Raw genomic sequence first — 14,618 nt, 5'->3', positions numbered from 1 at the left:
CTTCCTGCCCTCTGGCGGGGTCAGGCGGCGGCAGCCCGTGCCGCCTGGTGGGTTTCCCGCAGGGGTCTTCGGCTTCGAGCACCCGCTGGAGCGGGGTGAGAGCTCGCCCCTGGGGCCGAGAGGCTGCCGTGGCCAAGGCCCCGCTGCCAGCCTTCGCGGGAGCGACCGCGGGCCCCGCAGTACCTAACGCGGGCTTTTCACTGGGAGGTGGCTGCTTCGCGAAGGTGGTTCAGCCCTGTGTGTCCCTTCGCTGGCGTGGAAGTCTAACGGATAATTTCAAATGGTATTTAACGTTGAAGCTAGATAAATAAGTTTCTTTCGGTACCCTGTGTTTGCCTTCTTTTTAAAGGTAAAAGTGCTTGAATTTAAATGAATACGACTTTGTTACAAGTAGCATAATTAAAATCTCCCTAGTCAGTGTAATAGTTGTCCTTATTTAAAGTGTAATGATTTTTTTTTTTTTTTTATAAACTATGATGATCACATGTATTTGAATTTTGGTATGTTTGTCGCTAAGAACTCTGTGGGGTTTAACCTACTTGCCTTCCTCTAAAGACATGAGTGGTGGTTTTACAGTAGAACAGGTATGAAAGAATATGTTTTAGAGTTCAGGTCTGTTTGAAACAACGGTGCATATAAGTTGCTGCTGTAAAATGACTCTTATGTATTTTATTTAGGAAAAATGTAATTTTTTTTTTCCTTTTTACAGGACCCTCAGATATGTTCCCGAAAGCTCCAAAGACAAAATTATTTCTGATGAAGATGTCTTTGAAACACTGCTGAAACTGTTTAAAGCTCTGTTCATAAATGACTTCAGTAGACAAGCACATATTTTTGCCTTACTTCCAGAAATCAGAAGTAAATATCTGGAACTACAGACTGTTCAGCAGAAGCAGTCAAAAGTAAATTCATGTAACCATCAGAGTCGACAAGTGTTTACTCCAGAAGAAGTTCTGTTTAATACACTAGGGTTCACTATTAGTCGCGACCAAAGTTCCCTGGTGTCTGCTGGAACTGGAGTCTTTGTTACCAAAGGTTTTGTACCAAAAGGGACAGTTGTATCTATGTATCCTGGTAATAGAATGTTCTTTTTTTCTGATTAAGTTTGATGTGATTTCTCACCATCTAATTATAGAATGTCAGAGTTCTACACTGATTTTTATTTTACAGGTTTTATTTCTGTCATTCCTTAACAAAATCATAGGTTACAGTGAATGAAAATATTTGTGTAAACTGACTGTAGAGTTCTTTTGGAAATAAGCTAAGCAGTATTGGAGGGGGGTAGTTATAAAAAAACCTTTCAGTACTCAAAGTTTAACTTTTCAGCTGCTAGAAAAGTTGTTCCAGGCACTTTAAACACAAATGCAAAAGAGTGATTTCAAGTAGATGAACAATACAGTTCTTTGGGGTTTGTGCTTTGCATAAGGATCTGAAAAAGGAGGGTCTGAGAACTCCACACAGATCAGCAGACAAGACTGAACTTTTTCAAAGCACTAAAATACAAATTGGAGAATGAAAATAAAACCTTTATGGAAGAGAGTTCCACTAAATAATAAGCCATATTTGGAAAATCAGCCCTTCTCTGGTCCTCATTTGTTAGAACTATATTTGCTTACATTTCTTAAAAAAGATTTCTAATTCTTCTGAGTATTGCCACCTAGGACAGCTCTGCTGCAATGCATTGAATTAATTTCTGTTTTCACCTGCCAACAGATTCGTCCCCTGCATGTGGTCTCTGGCTTGTGCCAGCATTGCAGGACTGGGACCAGTCCATGCACCGGGCAGCAGAGCATGTTTTGCCATGCCAGAACAGGAGTGTCTGGCCATTACCAGTGACTCGTAAACTGACTAATTGTCAAATGACAATCACAGGGAATGAGCCTGCAACCCTGCAGCTCGCTTCAGATTTCAGGCACTTACTAAATGTAAATGTAGGCTCATTGAGAGTCTCCTCTAGCAGCGAATCTAACAGAACAAGAGGGCAAGCTGTTGAAATGCCTTCCTTTTTCGGGGAAATGGAGGAAACTGCAGGACTGCTGGCTGGTAAGGGACCCCATGGGGAGAGCGGGTCAGTGCTCTCCTGCCTGTGGTCTGGCAGTGCTGGCAGGGCCTTTAGCTCCTTGTGAGATTGCAGTGCAGGATTTTTGCAGGGAGTTGCTGAAGATGTGGTGGGTGTGAGGGGTGCAGGACTGCAATGTCATGAAATATCGTAAGACAGTCTGCTGTTGCTTTCCTGTGCTTGGATTAAATCCTGCCCACAGATCAGGGAAATGGTCTGCTGAAATTATTTGTTCATATTTTGTCATTTTTCCTCTCCTGTACCAAACAAAATCTCTGATGAGGGTGGTGAAGTGAGGTGTTTCAGCTTCTTCGCTGTATGTGTGTGCTTTTTGAAGAGTCCTGACACAGTAGTATCAAAACAGCTTATTATCTTCAGCTGCACTTCCCTGAACAAGTATCACTTGATGCTTTCCTCTTTGAAGCAGGCCAGTTCGACATGATGTTTTTTATCTACCTCTCACCTGGACACAGGTCTTCTCTTTTTTTGCATACCACCAAGATGTGTCTAAAAGCTACTTGTAGGCTTACAAGTGTTAACGTCATTAACTGAGAGAGGAGTTCTCTGCTACTCCTTTGTCTCCTTTGAGTTTCTGTGTGGAGGGGACTGGGTGATACCATAAGTCCATTCTGACAGTTAACTCATTTTCTTCTGAAATAATCATATCTGTTTTGCAACAGGTACAGTATACAGAAAGCATGAGCCCATCTTTTTCCAGTCCCTTGGCAATCCCTTTATTTTTAGGTGCATAGATGGCGTTCTTATTGATGGGAATGATAAAGGTCTATCAAGATCAGTGTACAGGTAAGCAGACAAAAGAAATAGAGGATTGTCACTCAACTCATTTAAAACAGCAGTACTAATAGTTCCCTAAATTGTCTTACCCTAAATTGAGTTATATTTGAATATCATCCACATGTGTGTAATGCAAACAACACAAGGATAAGAGCTGCTGGATGTGATCTGTTACGTACATGTGTTTTCATCTGTAACACCAGTGCAGTGTGTTTGGATGTACAGAGACTGTTTCCTGTAAAGAAAATAGTTTTAATAGGAGTAGGAGTTAGCATAAAATTTTTTAAATGCTTCTGAGCTGTTACTCAAATCTCCTTAATGGATTTTTAAAAAAAAGCTTTTATATGGACTTGCTAATACCAAAAGGGTGAATCTGGTAACTCAGGCTCCAGTCTACAGATGAGCAGCTCTGAAGAAGGGAGCAGTAACCCTTATAATGATAACAGTATTATCTCATGTTGAAAGGGACCCATAAAGATCATTGAGTCCAACTCCCTGCTCCTTGCAGGACCACATAAAACTAAACCATATGACCAAGAGTGTCGTCCAGATGCTCCATGAACTCTTTTGACAGACTTGGTGCTGTGACCGCTTCTTGGGGAGTCTGTTCCACTGGCTGACCACCCTTTCAGTGAAGAACCTTTTCCTAATGTCTAGCCTGAACTTCCCCTAACAGCTAGCCTGGACTGTTCTAGCTTACCTTAAAATATAACTTGTAGTGATTTGTGTTTAAATATGACATGAAAAGAAAATATTAACAAGCAAAATTAATCTAAAATAATACCTAATTTGAATACTAATATCTGCTAATACCAGATTTTAATTCTGGGGATGAGTTTGAAGTTTATACTGTAATGAGCCTTCACATCTTCAGAGGTGAATGAGATGTGTTTACACTTCTGTAATGGTAATGTTTGATGTTGATTTCTGGAATTGTACATGATGGTTTTGTGGGGGTTCTTCTACTAGAGTCTGAAAGACACCACACACCAGTGGGAGGTTGTACCCTTTAAAGTATCATTGAAGGTGTTGGTCCACACACACACACCCCCATCCCAGTGTTGCCCTTTCTACCAGGTGGGTTGGCCAGCTGTAACTTTATCCAGCAGCTGTGGCCATTTCTACAGAGGAAGTACAGATAACTGTTAAGTGGAGGAGTGGTGATTCATGTTAACGCTGTTGGTCATTTCAGGTCTTGCAGCCGGAGAGACCAACTTGGCCCATTTCAGATGAGCGATGAGAGCTGGCTCACAGCTACCCTGCAAAACCCACTGGCAGTGGGACAGTATGTCAACAATTGCTCACGTGGTAAGTTGTCAGGTAAATTTTCCAGGCTTGAGTTTGTCTTTGTGGATATAAATTATTTTGGAGGTGACAGAGAGAATCAGATGCTGATCTTGGGGAAAAATAGTGCTCTTTAAAACAAGCACTTACGGGATATTGTTTCAGAGGCCTTTTGTGACAGCTGCATGTTAGAATCCTTCATCACAGCAGCACTTCAGATATCCTTGTGCTTTGCTCACTGACCCCCAGTCTGTCTCCTGGTATGTAGAATGAAAGGCACACATCCCAAAATGTGCGATGGTCAAAGGACCACTGGGCTGAGGCAGCACACAGAGTTGTAGATCATGTTCCCCAGTATGGTTCCAGCAGGCTTCATGAGATAACCATATACTGTGACATGTACAGTAAGATTCTATCACTGCTCAGTTTGAGCTATAATACCTTTTTTGACTTCCTTACATTTATGCACAAAATTTAGGAAACTGTTCGTATGATCTAGCTGTTGGATGTGAAGAAGGGAACTATTTATTCTATCTCACACCATGTGTGTTGGTCTTAAGGTCTGGGGGAATAATTTATGGGAATGGTGCTGGAATAGAGAAGGTTGAATTGCTACCATACCTAGCTTCTAAATGGCTTCCAGAGCCTGCATTACACTAAAGATACCCTGCCTCCAGATGACATCCAGGAAGGTTGCTGGAGTAGTGAACCAGGTATTGGCTGGCACGGAGACAAAGGGCTGTCCCATGAAACTGTTTCTTCCAGGACCAGTGTCCATGCAAAGAAAATTCCCTTCTTCCTGCTGGACAGATGGTGGTTTTCTCCCTGGCTGTATTTATGACATACTTTGCCACCAGGAAAATTTTTTCAATTTTTTTTTTTTTAACTGCAGAAGCAGATGTTGTATATTAACAACATTTAGCAATGATGTAGGCTCCCCCTGGTGCTATGCAAGTTGTGCCCATTCATATAAATGTTGATAATCAGGTCATCCTGTTTAATGCAGTAAGAGCGAATTAAAGCTCCTGTAGTTGGTTGTGTACATCTTGTATAAATTCAAACTTGGACTTCAGAAGAGTGTGGTAGCTCCCAACAGAGACACAATTTTCAGGCTTGATCTGGTACTTTTGCAGTGGTAGATTTGGTATTTTTACATATCTCTAAACCCTATCCAAGATCTCAGTATCATAGAGACTTTCTTTTTTTTTTTTTTTTTTTTCCTTATTTCTAGAAAAAGCAGCCAACGTGTGTTATCAGGAGTTTGATGTGCCAGGATATTTTCCAGTAGAACTGAAACAGTATCTTCCAAACATCGTCTACAGCCATGACGTAGAGAGGTTAGCAGCGAATCAAAAAGCTCATAGATTTGTGTGATACAAAGCATACTGTATGTGTAAAAAAGATAAACATGGTTGAAGAATAGTAGTATTCCGTATGGATATGTGTTACACAAAAGCGTGTGTCTGTATGGAAGAGTTAACTGTAATTTTATGTGATTTACAAGAATATTTGTTCCTTTTTCCACATCTTCACAAATTAGATCAGCGTAGCTCTGAAGACAGTTTTACAAGCAGTGGGTATTCTATAGTGTGATTCTTCCAAATCCCATAAAGCACTAGTTATATTTTTCTTGTATCACAGTATTGACGTTTCTTTGTATTTCAAATGACCCTTAACCCGTCAAAGCCCTTCTAAGACAGTTGAGATTTAGCCGCCTTATTCCTGTTCTTCATGTCTTCTGCTTATGTGAGGAATAAGCAGATAAATTTGCAAGATGAAACCTAAAATTAGTTTGTATTGAGACAAGTGAAATACTATGCAGTATAAAGGCATGTGGCTGTTAGTTATGCTACACGATTAGAACATCCTTATTATGACCTGAAAATCCATCTCTTTTTTTAGAAATTAAAACAGTTTGAAACCTTTCTCAGATTTTTGTTTGGAAATGTGGGAAAAGTGACAGATGAATATGTACAAGGAGCATTATGGTCGATAAGGATAGTATGTCTGGAACGAGTGTTCTGTACTGGGACATAGTAAAGAATAACTTTGAAACTGTGAGAAAGTATGTTGTAAGGTTGGTCCTGAATTCAACACACCAAAGTAATTGTGCTTCTGATCCAGTTACTACTTTCAGGAACCAGATAATGGTCTTCAGCTGAAGGATGTATAAGGATTTCAGAGCAGATTGTGTAGACTTCTAATGTAATTCTGGAGCTGTTATAAATATGTGAATTTTGGTTGGAGAAAGTTACAATGCATATTGGAAAATTGGCTTTTCTGATTCAATTCAGGCTTTGTTGAGTCAAGGTTAAAGATGCGCTTATAATCTGCAAATAAATAAATAAATGCTAATAAAAGAAGTGGTAAGACTGAACTTTCAGGAAGTCTGGATGCTGCACTTTTAAGTGTGAAAGTGCAGTAAGCAGAGCTAAGCTATGAGACCATTTCAGGAAGGAGGCATTTTGCTCTTGCTTGGAATCTGTCCAACAAAATATGGCCTTCCAGTCGTCAGTTCTCCCAGTGTATAGCCACTAGACAAAAGATCCCATCTGTTTCTAGCTGCTTGTTTTGATACTGATATTTACAGGGCTGACAACATAGGTAATCTAGTTTCTAAATGTTTTTCGGTCTTGTAAAAGTGTTCTTAGCACAGTTTACCTTTTCGTTGTTGTTGTTTGATGTGTTTCAAAATGCCCTCACACTAAATTTCTTAGTAGTGGGGACTGTTTGGGTTGACACAGTTCTTCAATTCAACATTCATCAACATCAGAAGATTGTGCGCTCTCCTTCCTGGAATAGATGCTTCAGCTTTAGGGCATGGTCATTTCCTGGAAAGTTTAGGGTGTTGGGTTCCTAAATCTCTCTGTAAAAAAACCTGTTTGCCAGCCACTCATTTCAGCTTGGGGTTTATGGAGAGTTCACCCATCATCGTAGATGGCAGCGGGGGTCTCTGGTGCAGTTCAGAGCTGTCGTTCTGGATGTTGTTTGGCTCAGTGGGTTTAGCTGATTGACATCTCTGGGTAGGCATCTCTAGAGGAATGATTTCTGCTCCATGAACTTTGCTATAACTTCTGCTCCTGTCTAAGTGTCTTTATCTGTGTCTTGACTAATTCTTTTTACTTCTGAATAACTCTGTGAGTGGAATCATTATTTGCATACCCACATAGGCTGTGCTTTTTATGGTTGGTTTTGCTTAAATTTGCTATCTGTATTTCAGTTGTTTTTCCAGGCTCCCTGACCTGCATTATGCATATTACTCCTAGAAGTAATCTAGACAGAGCTATTGTTTCAGTTCCTTGCCATGAAGAATTAAAAAAAAATTCGAAGGGAAATATAATTCTTTACTTCCACATGCTTTGCTTTTCCTTTTTTTACAGCCACCCAAGGTGCATAGTGCTTGTCACTCTCAGAGACATCAAGCAAGGAGAAGAACTTTTTTCTAATTACTACACTGTTGTCAGCTGAATTAATAGATTCAAGACTGAAGAAATCAGTGTCATTAAAATATTTACTGTGTGTGTACTTAAAGGTTCATAAGCATTTTTGCATAATGGAGGGCTGTAGCTTTACCATTTAGAAAGCAAGCTGCAGGCTTGTATTTGCCTGAAAATACACCTCTCCAGGTTTGTTGGAGAGGTGAAGGTTTAACCATTTAGGTTCTTAGCTGTCTGCTGTTGATATTATTGCTTACTGGTGTTCAGCTGTCCATACAGAAGCTCATAAAGTAAAAACCTAAGTTCTGGACATGTCATTGTGGTGGTGCAATTCTTACCCCTCCCTGCCCTCCTTGTTGGGCTGCTTGGTGCCAGGTGTGATTCCATCCACATTCCCCCAGGCCATACACCAATCTGTGGAGATAAGGACTGATAACCTTGAGGAGGCCGGCCTCCGGCCCCTCCCAATTGCTTGGAAAAGGTTATAATGGCCCATCATCTCCTGATGGCCTGACACACCTGTGCCTGGGATGTGATCAGATGGAACAATAACAGGGTTGCATGTTATTCAAATTCTTGTGCAACTGCCGGAAGGCACCAGATAGTATTTGACAAAAGTCAGTTATCTTGGACCCTATAATCTGCGACCACCAGAGAGACCCACTGAGCTCTCCTGGATCGCAGCGGGCCTGTGACCAGCATCTCCCCTGAGCTGGGACGCCTCTCAGGTAGCAAAACCCTTAAGGTGTCGTCTGCTCCAGACGGAAGGCCAGGGTGAAGTCTACCCACTCGAGTCTCAGTTATCGCCCGTTGAGGAATGCCAAGGCATTGGGAGTATAAACTCGAGAGGGAAATTTTCTTTGAGCTAGCTTCTGTTTCACCTGTTTATTGGTGGGGGTGTGTGTGTGGGTACGTACCCTTACCCGTGTTCCTGTGTGCTTGTCCCTTTTGTGTTCATTTTACCGAATCCAAACCCCTTTGTTCCTGTATGGATATGTCTGGTTTGTGTATGCGCATGTACATATGTGTATAAATTAAGGTACCATTAAGTAAGTTAGAGTGAATATTGTCATTTTAGAACCTGAATAAGTTGCTTTTCTTTCTGAGTTATTTTTGTAGTGATGAATAGTTGTTAGTTATTAATAAATCTAGATTATTTTCCTAAATCATTACCGTGTCAATACTTTCATCCGTGACAGTGATTTAATCTTGTAGTTTGCACAGTTGTCTGTAACCGACTGTGGCTCAGATTTAGTATTTTGCCATTTCACTTCTCATGCTTGTGACAACACAATTTGTATAAATGACCTCCCTCTTGTGAACTATTCCTAGGATAATCCTCATAGTTCATGGTAATTATTAGTTCTTGTTCTGTTTTTCTTGGAGTTGGTCTTCCTTTTAGAAAGTATTTCAGTGTAGCCAGTTGTCCAGATCTTTTACGCACTTCACATGGGCCTGCGTGGTGTGCTATCATTGAGGCCAACTTGAGCTGTTGGCTTTAGCTATGCCTGTCTTGGGGTAGGAGGGAAGACGGTATGTATCTTGAAGCCCTGTCCAATCCTAGTTTCAGTGGTTCAGCGAATGTTTCCTGGCATGTGGCAACTTTCACAGTGTTTATTCTCGAAGGGAGAGAACTTCATGTTGCAGTGTAGCTGGAGAAGATAATGCCAACCAAGTGTGTGGTGTATTTTCTCTAATGAGTTACTGGCATAAACAGAGCCAGCCATTCCCACATTAATTCTTGCTGTCTGCAAACTGCCTTCAGAAAGTAAACAAGAGACAGCTTGTCAGTCTTTTGGTCTGGCTAAACAGCTTGGGAAAGAAAAATCATCCCAGTATTTACTGCAAAAGTCCAAACAAGCCTCCCAGTGAATTTGTGGTTGGCATAAGCTCATGAGAAAGGAGGAGTGGAGAAATAGTGCACTCTAATAAGTGGCAGGTGTCGGGCCAGCCAGGGTGCCCTGTGTAGCTGCAGAGGCATCTAGTCTCATTTCCAGAATGCAGAGCTTTTCGGAGTCTGTGTTACTGGGTCTCCTTCCAAGCCTGAACCTTGTCTTTCATCTTCATCTGAAACTCCTTCTCAGCCAGAGGAGGCTGTTTTTTTTCAGGCATATTGAATAGCAGGGCTATGAAGTAGTGGCACGTGGGTCAGCATGGGTTGTTCCAAGTTTTCTGAAGATTCCGGGGACAACTTCTCGTGACAGTCCTTGTGTGTTCACTGTGTGGTCAGAGCAGGCAGTGATCTCCAGTCTACTGAAGAGGACACTCATCCTCCAGCACACTGGCTAGTTTGGGTCAGCGGTCCTGGCCATGCTCCCTCCCAGCTCTCTGTGCAGCTGCTTGCTAGCCGAGCATGGGAAACTGAAACATCCCTAATTTAGGATAAGCGCTACTTGGCAACCACTGAAACATCAGCGTGTTACCAACATTATTTTCACACTGAATCCAAACCACAGCCCTGTACCAGCTAAGAAGAGAATGCAGTCTGTCCCATCTGAAACCAGGATAGTGTCTTCCAGTGGTGGAGGATGGCAGTGCTGATGTGCAGGCTGCCTGTCACAAACAGGGTCTGTGGGACTGTCTTCTCCTTGCTGAGATACTGATACCTCACAGACTGCTTCAGGGACTGTGCATACATGAGGGAAAGCAAGACCTGGCCTGCAACTGGCTGCAGCAATTGATTTATTTCTGATGGTGGCTATAGAAAGCCAAAAAGTGGCAGGTGGAGGGGGAGGTTCAGTCAGGTGGCACTTCTGAGCAAGAAGCAGCACAACACAGGGACTGAACAGAAGGGAAAATGGAAGAGTAGAAATAATGATCTTGTAAAGTTCTACAGCTTGTGAGAGGGTTTCAGGTATCTCAGACTTTCCTTGTAGTCTTTAGATTCCTACCTCTTCATTAAAGGTGGAAGTCACTCTTAATTCCCTGTGTGCCTCCCCATTCATTACCACCAAACTGACACCACTAGTGCCTGAGGGGAGGATGCATTCTGACGTGATTTCAGATGTCGTGTGCAATATGAAGTGCAGTAAATGTGCAGTAAAATTCTCTATGCAATCTATATATGGTTTGTTAATAAATTATTCATTACAGTAATTACAATGTCTCTTGAAATATGATTTGCCTAAGTGATTTTCATTGGAATTCCCTAAAAATAGTGACTTGTCTAACTCTGCCTCTATATGCTTGTACACGTGGTGGTAGAAGAAGTAAAGTGTTAGAAGTGTGAGAAAAGCAAAACAGTGAAAAAAATGCAAACCACACATTTCCTTAACACATGGTTCCCAGAACAAACACAAGACAGGATGAAGATCCAGTGATTTGTGTTGCCATGGCACCAAGGAGGAATGTGCAGTCCTGTTCTTCCTTCCACTTTTCTCAAGGAACATTTGACACTACTATACAGATTTATCTCCTGCCCTTCCCCTTCTTTCAAGGACCATTTTGCAGTAGTCTGCAGACCTTATTTTCCCACAAAAAACATTGCACACCTTGCACCAAGGAATGTGCTTGGTCGTTACTCAAGAAACAATGGCTTGACCACAGTCCCACCCACTCACATATACATACTTAGAGAAATACTACCCCGAATTTGTATCTAACTCGGAGGGACAATAATTTGATACCAGATCAGAGGCACAGCTCGATGGGTTTGTGCTCCTTACCCCCCCCAGAAGGGATGCCTTTTGGTAAGGTTTGGGCCCTCTGAGTGATTACCCAGGAATTAAGTGTGTGATTGCAATTGTTCTTTTTGTGTGTGGTGCTACATAGCCAACCTGCAGTTTGTGCATTCATCATAGGCAATCTCAAAGAATCTGTAGATGTTGCATAAGAATAAACTCTACTATTTATGAACCTAACTGCTTGTCTTGAATGCATCCGGACCTACAGCACATGGGCTGTTTGTGCATCTGGTGTCAGGCCTATAGTCACAGCCATAGTTGGCATACCTCTTAAGAGATAAGTCCAGCTGCCCCTAGCCCCTCTAATCTCTGAGGACCCGCTAGAAAACAATTAATTCAAAATTAATTTGTTACCTTAAATGCAACAGAAAGGAAAATCAAAATTTAAGGTAGTTTCAATTACTGATAGGCCATATCCACAAGGTCCTTCTCCCTGATGCAGACCCATAGTCTGCATGTGTTCAAATATCATCCTAATTCAGGAGAGAATTTGTATTTTTAAACCTGTTGCCAGCTGTGATGTGCTGTCTGGGATCCGCAGTGAGGGTCTGGGGCCAGAGGGGGCATGGAGACGGCTTTCCTGGCAGTGGCCTTCGCAGGGCTGTGCTGTGTGATAGGTGTTTGGCTTTTGCTGAGCAGTGCTCCAACAGCATCAGGGCTGTCTCTGCAACCCCTCATCCTCAAAGGCCAGTGGGCCGGGAGTATGAAAGCAGGGGGGCATAGCCAGGACAGCTGTCCCAAGCTGACTCAAGACCTACCGTATGATGTCATGCTCAGCCATAAAGTGAACAGAAAGGAGGAGGGGAGGGGGCATTTTTTATTAAGGTGTTCTGGACCAGCCACTATGCATACTGAGGCCCTGCTTCCCAGGCAGTGGCTGGACATCACCTGCTGAGGGAAAGGGGGTATTTTTGTTTTATTTTGCTTCTGCATGGCCTTTGATTTTCCTTTATTAAACTGCTTTTATCTCAGCCCCTGAGATCTTTTTTACCTTATTTTATCCTCCCCATCCTGCTGAGGAGGGAGTGATAGAGTGGTTTGGTGAGCATCTAGCATCCAGCCAGGGTCCACCCACCACAGCAACACAAGCAAAACCAGGATAGCATGAAGAAAAAGGAACGGTTCATCACTGCATAGCATTCTAGGCCTATTTTTCCTGGATTTGTCTTAACTTCTTGTCTGCATGGTACAATGTCATGGTGCTGCTAGTGGGGGAGTCCCCTGATTGCAGGCACTGGAGTGCAACTTGACAACTTGTGGAGGGTTGAAAGGCTGGGAAGATGAGCAGGCTGGGCTGAATCCATGGGCCTCCTCAGCAGGAGCAGGAAGATGGAGCCCTTCACACTGCAAGTATTTATTTGGAAATGCTGAGGGCCAGCTGCTTCTGCTCAGATGGTGAAATCAGATTTTGGAATAAAGGAGATGATTGCATCAAGAGACACCCAGTTGGTCTCACCATGGTCTTCTGAAAAAAATTTGTCTGCAAGGGTCTGACTTTTGACTTCTTAGCCTAAAAGATGAAGCTGCTGATAACAGTCTCAGCTGTTATTCTCCAGGAGGTTAAATTGTTAACTGGAATCCCTGTTGATTCGGCATGCAAGAACAGACATGCTTGAAAGATCAAGAGATGAGCTGACAAACTTTGCAGGGGTGCTGCAGGCTCCCAGGAAGAATAGAGAGATGGCCCACAGCAGGAGAGGACATGTCTGCTGGGGAACGGAGCTGCAAGGCATCAGCACAAGAATCAGAAACTCACTTCAAAAAAGCAATTCTTAAGCTACTGAAGTACCCAGTAATCAAGATTCTGAAGTATCACCAGTAGGATTTAGAGCAGGTGGACATAAAATAAGCCTGTGTCAGCTTTCCTGGTTAGCACACATGTTTGAAACACCTGTCCACAGGGGGTGTCCACCCCGAAGGGCTGGGCTGGGGGCAACTGGTAGCAGCTTGGAGGCCACCCTTCCCTCACAGCTTCTCTCTGGAGCTGTTTTATCCATCACCACTGTGTGTGGCCACAGAGAGTCTGACTAAGGCAAATATCATCTCCCTGCTGTGGTGCTCTGATTTGAAGGGACTGAGTTTTTCAGGCACTGAAAAACATACAGTCAAACTACTAAAGTGTATGTATCTACATATGTGCATATCTTCATACATATGCACAGGTGTGTCTCTATACAAGTAAACGTATACCTATGTGGGACTGGTGTAGGGGCTACAGTTCCACAGGTGACTGCCATGGCACCCTAGTACGAGACAGGGAAAGGTGTGTGTGTGTAAATGCTGCTGCTCATCCAGCCCTCCTCCCTTGCTCTCAAAGCCACCATTCCTTTCTGGCCACTTCTCATCAGACCCTACCATGAGCTGATCTGACTTGGTAAACATGGTAGCACCACCACCACAAACCATGTTTTCTCACTTGTTTTGTTTTCTGCTAGTGCAGGGAGCTGAAACAGGTGAATAGTAGGGCCAGAGCAAGCAAGCCAGCCAGAAGCCTATAGGCGGTGGCTGCGAGTTGCTAATTTGAGTCCCTTGTTCTTAGGAAGCCATGCTTTAAGACATTTTCATTTTGGGTATAAAGGCAATGCTGTACTTAACCAGACAGCTCCTATTTGCCTGCTGGGCTGCTCTGCTCCACTCCCTGGCTCCTTCCCTCAATAGCTCTGGAGCTCACCTGGCAACAGGGAAAACAAAGTCAGGAGCTGCAGCAGAAGGGAACTATGTTCTTCCGCCAAGTTAATGAACTGCATCAAATCTGTTTGCAGAACAGGTGGACATATGCCATTGCTAAGGCAAAGGAAGGTGGATAAGCAGGCACACTGCAGGGCAGGAGGAGGCCCACAGCTTCAGCATAACACAAAGGCAGCAGGAGAGGGTGTTTCTGCTGAGGCATCCTGGCTTCCTCCCATATTGGAGGGCCAAGATTTGTTGGGAGGTTTAAATTATTTTTCCCTCAGAGAGGAAAGAGAAATCCAAGAACTGACAAGTTTTTAACACGCTGATCATTAAGGTTTAGGCTTCTAGTCTTTGCTGCCTTGCATTTTGTGGACAAAACAAGGTCTTAGGCACTGAATAGGCAAGTACCACAAGGACATCAGGGGCTGCTTATCTTTTTAGTGGTAGAAGCGCATGTGTCCCGAGATTATTTTAATGGAAATATAAGTAGTTTAGTAACTACTGAGTTGGGGGGAGAGATTTATGTTATATATACATATACTAATTAGAACCACTTTTAAGACTACAGCATTGCAAGGCTAACAATTACATCAAAACAAGAAGGGACTAAATGGGGACAGTTATTACAGTTTGTTCTAACATTGATCTTTATGCTAAACAACTAGAAAAAGGGAGGAGCAGCTTGAC

The 14,618-nt window shown here is 42.8% G+C and overlaps 1 protein-coding gene across 1 annotated transcript; it reads left to right on the top strand.

The window, feature by feature from the left end:
- SETD9 (SET domain containing 9) lies at positions 1 to 9,012 on the top strand (the record flags this gene model as incomplete). The annotated part of the gene is made up of 7 exons (XM_026865786.1): positions 1 to 95; positions 710 to 1,074; positions 2,740 to 2,863; positions 4,047 to 4,162; positions 5,370 to 5,475; positions 7,519 to 7,894; positions 8,775 to 9,012. Coding segments are annotated over 6 exons (894 nt in total), but the record flags the coding sequence as incomplete, so codon positions are not given.
- Between the last annotated feature and the right edge of the window lie 5,606 nt (positions 9,013 to 14,618).

This window comes from Athene cunicularia (assembly GCF_003259725.1).
Source record: "Athene cunicularia isolate RWA chromosome Z unlocalized genomic scaffold, athCun1 chrZ_part1, whole genome shotgun sequence".
Lineage (NCBI taxonomy): Eukaryota > Metazoa > Chordata > Aves > Strigiformes > Strigidae > Athene > Athene cunicularia.
The sequence above is the reverse complement of the archived record's forward strand: the minus strand, read 5'-3'. Positions and strand labels throughout refer to the sequence as shown.